The sequence below is a fragment of the Zingiber officinale genome, chromosome 1A, assembly GCF_018446385.1.
Source record: "Zingiber officinale cultivar Zhangliang chromosome 1A, Zo_v1.1, whole genome shotgun sequence".
In the NCBI taxonomy this organism is placed as follows: domain Eukaryota; kingdom Viridiplantae; phylum Streptophyta; class Magnoliopsida; order Zingiberales; family Zingiberaceae; genus Zingiber; species Zingiber officinale.
This window is the reverse complement of record NC_055987.1, coordinates 148,954,771-148,966,903: the sequence shown is the minus strand read 5'-3', so window position 1 is coordinate 148,966,903 and position 12,133 is coordinate 148,954,771. Positions and strand designations below refer to the sequence as shown.

Genomic DNA, 12,133 nt, shown 5'->3' with positions numbered 1-12,133 from the left:
TGTAGAACCAAAAAAGAAAGGATACTGTTCTTGACAGGGAGCACTACAAAGCCAGTATCTCATCTAACAGGGCTCGCTGTAGCCGTCCTCAATTTAACTGCTTCTACTTGTCGGATTTTTCAAATCTAATTCAGTTTATCCAGATGGATGCGATCCAAAAAGTGATTGAACTATGCAAACGTTACTTTATTTAGCAAAATTGTGGAAACATAGTTGTGTTTGGAGTTGGATTCATGGAAGTTCGAGCTGAGGCTGTTCAATTGAGATACCAAGCAAGGACAAACAAGTACAAGTATTGCCAGAGATTTTTATAACGAGAGAAGATAACGAGTAAAAAGAAAAAAAAAGAAAAAGAGGTCGCACCATAAATGGCATGTTGTGATGTGATAACGATGTCATGCGTCCTCCTCTTCGTCAATTTACGAATCTGGCCGTGGTTAAATCTCAAGGGAGAGAGGAAACTCCCTCACACCCTCTTTGCAACTTTCAACTCCTCCTCAATCTTCATAGCAACAAGAACCGGGAAATTAAAGAGCAAATTCTGTTTCATTCACCACCATAATCCACTGATTGCATAGTTTGCTTTGATCAAGAATCCATGCCGAGGTCTGTTTCTTTCTCCTTTTCCTTAATTTTCATCACGATCACTTTGGTTTTGATTTTTTTTTGTCTTTTTGAAGGTTGTCTGAAGCCTTTCTCTGATTCCTTCCTAGTCTGTGGATTTTGGTCGCTCGAGCTGTCTCGTGTGGTTTTGGCATGTCTTCTTTACTTGGAAAAAAGAAAGATTAGAGCTGCTGCTCCTTGAACTACCCCTTCTTTTTCTGTCATTAGATGATGAAGTTTGGCCTTTGATGGTTCTCGATGATGTTTCTTCCAGCTGGAGTTGTAGTTCTAGCTCGGGGCACAAGCTTTTCGGGACGGTTGAATGTTTCCATTCCTTAATTTATAGCGTATTATCGGATTCCTTCTCTGCAATTGTTTGTTTTCTGTTTCACGCTTTCCCTCGTGCGAAGATTTAGGATCTTTTGCATCTCGTCCGGCTAATTTGGCAGCTCTGGTTCCTCATACTTCTTGTCTAATTTTACTTCTGGTCGTGTATTTTGATCAATCAAGAGATCTGTGATTTCCCCCTCTTTGCCTGTTCTAGTTTAGGTTAAACAAATTTGAGCTGTGACGACTTTAGAACCCTAGCTATCTTGGCGCTCTTCGTTTATTCCGGGTTGTTGGGTTTCACTTGTGTGGAGCAATGAATCAATATGTTCCTGATTGGGCCGTGGAAGATGACTCTGGTTGCTTGACGGATCTCCTTCCCAATTCGAGTCAAAAGAAACCAACGGGGTCAGACTTCTACTCGTTCAATTCCCTAACCCTAATTTTTCAGTTTCTGATGTTCTTTCGTTCTTGCAGACTGGAGAATGAGCTTGTTGAGTTGCTGTGGAGAAATGGGCATGTTGTCATGCACAGCCAAATGCGCCGGAAGGCGGCCCCTGCCGTCTGTGAATTCAAACAGCCTCAGAAACATGAGCAGTCGCTCGGCAACTCCAGCAACTTGATCCAAGAAGCTGAATCTGCGTCGTGGTTCCAGTACCCCCTTGACGACTCATTCGAAAAGGAATTCTGCTCCGAGTTCTTCCCCGAAATTGAGGCCGCTGAAACTGATAAGATAAGCAAGGACTTGGTTGCAGAAGAGCAAAGGTTCTTGAGGTTTGGTTCCACCAATGACAGCAACAATGATTTTACAGGGGCTGCCGCTAAGCAGTCCACCCCTAGTTCTCAAGAACATGTGATGCCCCCTCCGATATCGCATTGCTTGGGCTCTACACCTCAGTCTTCCTGCTTAGATAATGCAAGTGTTCAGAACTTTTTGCAATTGTCGAATATGATGAAGGCTGATATGGGAGTTAGCTCAAGCCGTCAATTGGGGCACAAAGGATCAGGGAGCAACTACCAGACAGGCACTGTGGAGTCTTCCATGATGACAGTTGGATCAAGCAACTGCGGCAGCAATCAAGTCCAAGCCCGGACTGAGCCGGTGAATGCTTTAAGCAATGATGCAGCCGGCATTATGGCAGGACTTAAAGAGGATGCTGGAACAAGGTTACTATCAGACAGACTTCAGTCGAAGCCGCATGAGGTTGCTCTAACTTCATCATCTGGTGGTTCTGGCTGTAGTTTTGGAAGACAAGGGCAAAAAAATGCGAGTAACCAAAGCCACAAGAGGAAGGCAAGGGAGGTGGAAGATTCTGTGTGTCAAAGTGAGGTAACTTATTATAACAAGTGAAATGACTAATTCTTCTGATTGTGTTTTTTTTAAAATCTGGTTTAACGAAGTTGGATCTTGTAAAACTTGCAGGACGCCGAGTATGAATCAATCGAAGAAAAGAAGCAAACTCAAAGACCAATGTCTAAACGCAGGAGTCGTGCTGCAGAAGTCCATAATCTCTCAGAGAGGGTTAGATACTTTACTTGAAATTGGGGTATGCTGATTTATGTCTATGTCCTTAATTATAGCGTTGTTAAATTGTGTAGAGAAGAAGAGATAGGATTAACGAAAAAATGAAGGCCCTGCAGGAACTCATACCTCATTGTAACAAGGTAAATATCCAGATCTCCATTCACTAAGTTTTGAGCTTGTAAAACTGAGTCATGCATTGTAAAAGCTAGTCTGAATTATCTTTTCCAACATATCAAATCGATGGGAACAAGATCATTTGTGTTTCCAATAAATTCCATGACTTATCTTCACTGATACAATTCATAATTTCAGACTGATAAAGCATCAATGCTAGACGAAGCAATTGAATACCTGAAGTCACTTCAACTGCAAGTTCAGGTTCATATCCTTTTACGTAGTTTGTTCTGCATTCCCATTCATAACTTCAATTGATTCCAATCTACCATTAATCATGTATAGATGATGTGGATGGGGAGCGGTATGGCATCAATGATGTTTCCCGGTGTTCAACAATACATTCCAGGAATTGGAATGGGAATGGGTCATCATGGTTCCATGCCTCCGATTTCTACTGCAGTCCAATTGCCAAGAGTTCCATTAGTGAATCAACCGGTACACCCAGCTTCCAGTGCGAATCAGACATCCATATTTCCCTCCCCAGCCTTGAGTGCAGTAAGCTTTCCCAACCAGATGCAGAATATTCATCTTCCTGAATCATATGCCAGATATCTTGGTATGCATATGATGCCCCCGCCTCAGGTTTGTAGCTTAACCGAATTCTGAATTTATCAATTAGTGCGGTCATCGCTCCAAGATGTACCAATGAATCCATGTTCTAGGTGTCAAACTTTTGCACATATGGATCTCATTTGGTGCAGCAGAACAAATCAGCAGTAGCACCTAGAAGCACTTCTCCAGCCAGTGCTGCAGGTGCTCCTGGTGCAACTATAGGGAACAAGAAATCTGGCAAGTTCAAAGTGGTTCATTCATAATCATTGTCAAATTGGATCTGTGATGATAAATGATATCAATCTCATACTAACCTTTGAGCAGGTTGATGGACAAACTTCGCATCAGGTGCCTGCTGAAATTGTTCCGGTAGCCAGAGGACTGAAAGTTACTGATACTGGCTTCTGAAGTCAGCATTTGTTATGTACAACATGAGAGATGAGAAGTTCGAATCTTTAGTTGAGCTAGAAAACTCAGAGAAACATAATGGCACTTGTTATTCTATTGTGTAGAAGATCAATATCATACCTATTTTTTATTTACCATAATATAATGATCAATCATTAGTCTACTTCTTTGATTTCTGAAAAACAGCAATGCTGTAACCACGTCTCTGTACATCTTCTCTTTTCAACATATACTAACCAACACAGAGAAAATAGTGATGCCTTCTGATACATATTATCAGCTCATCCATCATCAAAAAAAAAAAAAAAAAAAAAAACCAGAAGAAATCCAACGAGATAAAAGAAAAGAGAGAGAGCTTGATGCTCATGAGATATGGAATTGGATGTGTATGCTTATCATCCAGCTAAACCTATTGTTTTCACAAGGAATAGGATGAGTTGAGGGACCACTAATCTTCTGGAATATTTTTCAAAACTCATTTATGTTGAATGGTGAGTTCCACCAGCAGTCTAAAGATGCCCTGGTTCATGTTCATGAGATAATAGTAGCGCAAAGTGCCTATTTCTAGGGCATCTCTACTCTCACCCACCATGGCAGAGATTATTCTGGTTTGGTGCCACTAAGCGGAAACATACAATATTACCTCTTTAAGAATGTTATCATCCCTGTGAAACCATTTCCTAGGATCTACATGGAACAGGTATGATCTTACTTTTCCTTTATGAGAAGCTGGAGCTGTCTGCTGTTCGGTGGCCAACTTGCAGGGATGGAAAAAGGCAGATGAAATCAGTATCTGCATTATTTGATCAACTCATTAAATATTGCATTATCTGTAAAATCTTGCATCATTGGCACTGATGTGAAATTGTTTGGTGAGAGGATTTAGGGTCCAACCTAAACTTCACATAACTAATCAACAGGTTTGGGAAGATGACTGAGAGAATGTTTTTGAGGTCCCACCACTATGAATCACACTATTGTATACTTTAAGTTAAATCACTACATCCAATCCACAAATGGGGCAGTAGACAGCTACTCCCTTGTTTTCTTTCTCTTTTACTTGATGTTGCAGGCTCGCAGATGCCTTCTCCCTGGTTAAGACTTGCCCACAGTTCATTCTCTTAGTCACATTCTTTCAGCTTCTACTCGTCCACAATTTGGTTCAGATTTTTGTTTCATTTTTCTTTCTGCTCTCAATCTCCCCATAAATGCAGCAGCAGTGATGTCTTGGAGTTTTGCTTCAGGTCTCCTGTAGCTGGAGGGTTAGTTATATGCATGCGATGGAGCTTATAATATAATTAGCGACGCGGCAAATCTTCATTGCCTTAAACCTTTACTTAATCCTACTGTAAATGCTTCTGAGATTAAAATAATGCAGATGATTATATAATTATGCATGCATGATTAGCTCATATTATCTTATTAAGCTTGCCGTGATTTGTGTCACTTTCAGTCAACATCCTGAAAGATTGGCTTTAGATCCAATCCTTCAACAGAGTTAGGAATTTGATGAGTAGAATCTCCATTAATGGTTCACCTTTCTTGCAATCAGAGCCGGCATGAAGGGACCACTCTCCATTACAGTTGTATCCTGTCTTGGAGATGATTAACCATCTCCTATATCCTAACATATAAAATAAGCAGATTCGTCACATGACCATGACAGGTAAATTTTAATATGCATAGCTCTTGCATTTCAAATTGAAATAATTTACAGAAATTAATTGTATATGTATTATGTAATAATATTATATAAGTGTCATCTACTGCACATCGAATTCATTGTCTTTAGTTATTCAAAAAAAAAAAAAAAAAGGAATATAAAACCATTTTTGGGTTTCAGAAGTCAGACCGAGGCAGATCTTGAGCTGCTCTGAGACTTGAGAGCGTGCTTCTCTTGCAGAGATAAATTGGAAATCATTCTCAGTGTTGTGGTTTCAGAAGTAGAGTTGAGCAAGTTGTCATGCATGGCATCGCAGAGCTGGTCATGAGTGACATATGAACCAGCTGCCTAAAACAATAAATCCAATCATAAATACTTATCCAATAACTATGGTGAGGAGGAAATACTTTGTTGAAACTTGAAGGAGAAGAAATATGGGGTAAATTTGTAGGCATGGATATATTATTCAAACACAGGCAAGCCGACTAAAAGTACAATACTTTTTTACTTAAAAAACAGGCTTTTTTTTTTTTGGTGAGGAGTAGTTTAGTAATTCAGCTAATTGCTCTACCATGTTGTTAGCATTTCAAATACTACAAGTATAGATGGTCCCCCTAGCACATGATAGTGCAAGATAATGCTGAAAGTCAATATCAATCTAACACAACCCCAAAAATATCAAAGGTCAAAACTAATCTACTTCAGTTTCTTGTTTCCATTTGCAAATATTCACTCTATTGTTTTATATCCTATTCTTGATTAAAGATTTATTCTCTGTTTAAATATATAGAAAGCATTAATAGTATGAGAGTTTATTTGTAAATATGCTAATGAATTACTAATTCTTTTATTAAGAGTTATTGTTCATGTGTCAGTGTTTTGTTTACTTTTTGCTCAAATGATCTGTCATCTATGTTATTGTTATTGGAATTCAGATATAACTATACAACACAGATGTGGATATGTCTCTAATATAATTATTTCTAAATTTTTTTACAAGGGTCAATAGAGATGATAGGTGTCTATTCAAAGCATTGATGCTTGACACAAAACACAGTTTGATCTTACATTGACTAAAGAACAATTTATTTCTACATTTTTATTTTCTGACTGAAGCTTTATCGAGTTATGCCATGAATCTACGGCAGAGCTGAGACAAGCCAACCAATATGGCCCAGAAAACTAAGCTGCATTGATTCATCGCAATAGCGACAACTGCATGCCATCTCATGCTTAATCACCAAGCATCAGATAACACCTACACCACTGAAGCACCAAATCTAATACAGTAAAATGAACTCAAATCAAGTACAACTGTACAAGCATGCATGGACCCTGAGAAGATCAAAATTAAGACCCCATAGGTCATCCGAATTGGTATGTGATAGGATGCTTATCACATGAGGTCGCGGGGTCGAAATTCGGGATAGTCAGGGTATAAATCCCCGGTCCCTGTGTAACTCACCCCACCTGTCACATGCTAGCTCAGGATGCTATGATTTACCTCCCTCGTGATGGCCTTGGGTCGGGTACGGTGGGGACGTTGGGGGCGAACGATTTCGCCTTTTGCCACATGAGAAGATCAAAATTAAGAGAGAGAATGAATTAAAACCTGAGAGAAGTTGCTTGGATATTGGTCGGCAGATTCCCTGATGAGCTGAGCTTGTCCAAATTCATCTCCTTCATCTCTGAAAGCCAGGGCCATAACCTATTCACTAGGAATAACTACAAAATGAGATTAGATGGATCAAAATGAAGAGGAAGATATAACAAGAAGAAGATGACAGTGGAATAAACAAAGTACGTTAAATAAATAATAAATAAACAAAATAGATAAAATGGATAGATGAAAGTGGTCCTAACAAGTGGATGCCCATGCAGGGAAGACGTCGGGATTTGACCGAGAAAATTGCAGAAATTTAGTGAGTTAATTCAGAAAAAGACACATTATATTGATCCACATGTAACTAATTAAAAGTCAAGGCAAAATAATATATGGCAGAACGAGCAGTGTCAATGAAAGAGAGATCACGAAAAATGGAAATTAATAGGATCGTAGATCATCTAGAGGTAAAGTGATATTAAAGTACCACAGGTTGAAATAAAATAAGTAAGCAAAATCAGAGACTGTAGTTTTCCCATTTGCCATCTCATAAATGCATGCGGATGGAAATTAATGAGCAAAGCATATAATATTTTTAAAATGCTTGAGCATTTAGATAATATAAAATAATCGAAAGGTTTCTTAGTTGGGTTACAGTGAATTTTAACATTCATGCATGTGTCTCCATCAATATTAAAGAAATCGTTATTTTGAAGGATGTTTGATACTGTATTTTTTTTATATAAATTATATAACATATATTGAATGAGTTAATTCTGAATCTCCCACGTTAATTTTTCATATTTCAGATAAATAAAAAATACTCATGATAAATAATCTAAAAATCCAATATCTCATGATTGCATGTCTCATTAAAAAAAGAAATTTTTATAAGTACACTGTAATGGGGATTAAATTGTTATTGTCTATCTCCCGCTGCACTGTAATTCTAAAGACTTATAAATTATATAGTTACACTATTAGAAAAGAATAAATCAAAAAATTAAAATTAGTCATCATATAAACAGTAATTTCTCAATTTTCTATCAAAATTTGATATTTTAAAATTTTATAAATTTATCATATAATAATCAACTCGATTATACATTCATAAAATAAGTACTCGACTATTCATCCACGGAAAAATAGACAAGTATGATTTGATAGGGGACAGCCAGGTTAATAAACTATGAATAAGCTAGATGTGATTGGCTCGGGTCCATTGCCACAGGGTGCCTTGAAGCATAACAAGGTACGAATCCAAATTTTTTTTCCTCATTTTATTTGTATAAGTAGGGAGTTCAAGGCATGAAAAATTAACCCAATTCTTTAATCTACTGTGACAACGTGAAAAGTAGAAACACATTTGCATAACGTTAACTGTAAATAAGCCAGCCATATCGTAAATAAGCAATTCAATAAAACCAATAAATGTAGAGATGAAATGAACTCAGTAGCATGTCCTCTGCTCGACAATTTATTGTGGAAGATATTAAAATAAATTATAAAATTAATTCTAACTTATTTATTGAGATAACCTGAACGAATAATCTCAGACTGTCCAAGCTTCTAGTGGTCTAAGTTACGGAATTAATACGGTACGTGGCAGAATTGGGAGCCGATCGCTTAGTCGGAAAGGGAATTGAGTAAGATATCAAGGTATGCGCTCAACACAATTTCTTTGAAATAGATTCGCCCCACCTCCGGCTGTGCTTCGAGATTCTTTCGGGTCGTCTATTTCTTAAGATACAATGGCAAATCCAAGCACCGGTTGTTCGTGGCGAACTGAGAATGCATCTGAATGCTATCACGAGTACTTCAATCGAACGGATGCATGGCTGAGAGAGTTTTTGTGGGAGAACATGGGTGGACAGAGGTTCGCTTCGTGCTCTCCCTCTCGCTCTCTCTTTCGCTTATTTTCCGCTACTCTATATCCTTTGCTCAAGATCCAGCCTCCTTATATAGGAGTCCTCACCTTGCCTGCAACGAATGACCAAATTATGAACATTTAATGTTAGGTTTAACGTCGTCATTAATGAGTTTAATGTCTTTATTGATGTCGAAACGTTACAAAATTATTATTAATGGATTTAATATCGTTATTAATGTCGAGACATTACGAAGTCACCATTAATAAGTTTAATATCGTCATTAATGTCGAGACGTTATGAAATCACTATTAATTTTATATTAATGCTTCCGTTACCTTCTTGAGCAGGTAGCAAAAAGAGATTCAGTGGCAAAACGTTGGTTTATTCGTTTGGACAAATCTTACCTCGACTTGTCCGGCATTCAACGTGCACAAGTCGTACTCGCACACGAATCAACCTTGGTTCAGTACAATCCAGACTCTGGATTTGCACCCACCCTTGCGCACCCACGCGTGAGAGAGTCTCTCCTCATACATATGTTTACAACATCAATGCATGTGCTATAATTTAAACCAACAATAAAACCAAGAGACTTCAAATGTGGGATGAACAACTCATGCACAATACAGTATCTTTGTCTTCACCTCTTTATTTTATTCACATTTCCAACAAGCCCACACATAAATGGAATACATGGTATGTAATAACATTCAGCAGTTGAGTCAAGTATAGGATAAGTAGGTTTTACCCTTTGAACCTTCCTTTGTGAAGATCTATTTGTATACTGGCTAACAATCTATGTTGCATAGAGCGTATGAAAAAGTTATGCAGTATATCATTATTATTATTATTATTATTATTATTATATATATATATATATATATATATATATATATATATATATATATATATATATATATATATATATATATATATATATATATATATATATCGTATTAAAAATTAAAAATCCTAAAATAAAAAACATATTACTTCAACCATAATATTCATTACAAACAAAAAGTAAATATAACAAAATACAACCCACCAAATACATCTTAAATAAATAAATAAAAACAAATCAAACATCCATATCGGTCTCATCACCAACATCGCATTCGTCAGTAAATAAGACCGACTCCAATTCAGGTTCATCAAGAGATAAATTGACAATTTCAAGGATAGCAGGCACCCTCCATGTCCATGGAATTAAATCCATCTGCTCCAACATCCCACATCTTACTTTCTCCTTCATTATAATATGAACTCTTAGATAAAAGACGAAAATTATAGTGAACATATACCAAATCTTCCGCTCTTTGTGATGTTATCTTGTTCCTCTTCAATGAATGTATGAAATTGTAGGTGCTCCAATTTCTCTCACAACAAGAAAAAGAAGATGGATGCCCAACTAGCTTTAAAGCTAAACTTTGAAGAGTTGGTGTAGAAGCACCATGGATACCCACCACTTAGTTGGAGACATCAAACTTCGATCACGCATTAAATCATTATCAGAAAAATCATCAATGACAGTTGAAAAAGAGGCAAACTCCTCATTAACACTTCTTCGTTCGGATGAATTGGAGTAATATCTTTCAATGCACTTTTTCCTTTCCCTTGAAACTTCGATGTCCCATGAGGAGGAAGATGATTGGGAGATTCTTGGAGTCACTCATAGTTATAATACCTACATAAAAAAGAATGATAGTTTAACATCATTCATGAACTAATATTTCTAATTTGCTAAAACTTATAAAGTTAAAAACTTTTAGAGTTTTACCTTGAATTCAAAGAATGTGTCAAACAATAAAGAGTTGTATTGCTTTTATTCCATCGCTCCACTAGAATATTATGAACAACATCATAAAACTTTGAATCTCCACTATAAGGGCCTTTTGAAATAACAACTTTATTTTTTCTATCATTTCATCCCACCACTCATAGACTAAATGAAGACAAGGTTGATCAGTGTCTACTTTCCTTAACATCTCATAAATTGGACTTGTGAAAGCAAGTATATAATCAATTTTTTCCTAAAATTGATCATCCAATATCTTGTACTTCACTACTCTAGCCTTCACTATATCATCCTCCTTGTACAAATCTCATCTTTCACTAATCACCATGTTTTCAAGACATTTCTTGATTTGTCTGAACCTTTTAAGCATAATGATTATGGAAGTAAATCGAGTATCCGCAAGTGATTGTTGGTGCAATATCTCTCAGGTCAAGGTTGACCTGGTTGACCAAGCTTGAGTCTTGGTTTGGGTTTCGATGTTTGACAATACAAGGTTGATTGAAGAAGAGTCAAGTAGGTCAAGGATTGACCGGATACTCGACTGGGAAGTCCTAACTGGGATGTTAGGCGAAATGAAAGTCCTAGTGAGTGAAGCCAGGCAGCGGAGAAATCCTAGTGAGTGAAGCTAGGTGAAAGTCCTGGTGAGTGAAGGCAGGCAGAAGAGAAGTCCTGGTGAGTGAAGCCAGGCAGAAGATAAGTCCTGGTGAGTGAAGCTAGGCAGATTGGAAGTCCTAGTGAGTGAAGCCAGGCATGATAAAGAAAAGTCCAAGTAGGTCAAAGGGATTGACCGGATACTTGGCACAAAGAAAAGTCCAAGTGGGTCAAAGGGATTGACCGGACACTTGGTGAAGGAGTCCTAGCAGGTCAAGGAAGTGACTAGATGCTAGGCATAACGTACCAACAGGTTAAGGCTGACTGAATGTTGGCTTGGGAGGCTTGGGACTTGGTTTTGGGTAAAAACCAAGAGTTGGATCGATCAGTGGATCGATCAGTGGATCGATCCAGGTAGTTTCCTAGCGCACAGAAAGCCTCTGGATCGATAGTGGATCGATCCAGAGGTCCCAATCGATCAGTGGATCGATTGGGACGCTGCTGCTTCGTACGATAAGCGCTGGATCGATCCGTGGATCGATCCAGGCGTTTTTCCAGAGCACAGAGGCGCTCTGGATCGATCCGTGGATCGATCCAAAGCCTCCCCGATCGATTGGGAGCAATCCAATCGATCGAGATTCGACTGTTAGCGTCGATTTAAGCCACAAACGTTCATTTCCTTTGGCATTGCTTCCACAAAAAAGCTCAGATCTCTCGCCAGCTCCTCCACAGCGCTCTCAAAGCTCAGATCGCCAGTTCTTGAAGGATCTTGGAGGTTTTCCAAGTCAAGAGGCGGATCAAAGACAAGAAGAGAAGCTAGGGTTAGGGTTTTCTGTACTCATTGTAAGCTTTGCGCTTGTATTTTGTTTCCCTTTCCTTCTTCTTGTATTGAGAGTCTTGTAGGGCTTCTCCGCCTTCGGTAGTTACCGAAAAGGAGGGTTTTATTAGTGGAGGGTGCGTGAGTAAGTGTGGATCCTTGGACTAGTCACCTCTTGTGAGGTGGATACCAAGTAAA

At 38.2% G+C, this 12,133-nt stretch overlaps 1 protein-coding gene across 4 annotated transcripts; it reads left to right on the top strand.

The window, feature by feature from the left end:
• Positions 1–406: 406 nt before the first annotated feature.
• Positions 407–3,732, top strand: LOC122037937 (transcription factor PHYTOCHROME INTERACTING FACTOR-LIKE 13-like). 4 transcript variants are annotated; one of them, XM_042597430.1, is made up of 10 exons: positions 407–606; positions 681–950; positions 1,148–1,338; positions 1,408–2,260; positions 2,354–2,452; positions 2,530–2,595; positions 2,768–2,833; positions 2,915–3,214; positions 3,295–3,421; positions 3,509–3,732. In XM_042597430.1, the coding sequence occupies exons 3-10, from the start codon at positions 1,247–1,249 to the stop codon at positions 3,511–3,513; spliced, it is 1,608 nt and encodes a 535-aa protein (XP_042453364.1). In that variant the 5' UTR covers positions 407–606; positions 681–950; positions 1,148–1,246; the 3' UTR covers positions 3,514–3,732. The 4 variants fall into 4 exon arrangements, with proteins under 4 accessions (XP_042453364.1, XP_042453365.1, XP_042453363.1 ...); XM_042597431.1 differs by lacking the exon at positions 681–950 and having other exon boundaries at positions 1,153–1,338; XM_042597429.1 differs by lacking the exon at positions 681–950.
• The last annotated feature ends 8,401 nt before the right edge of the window (positions 3,733–12,133 follow it).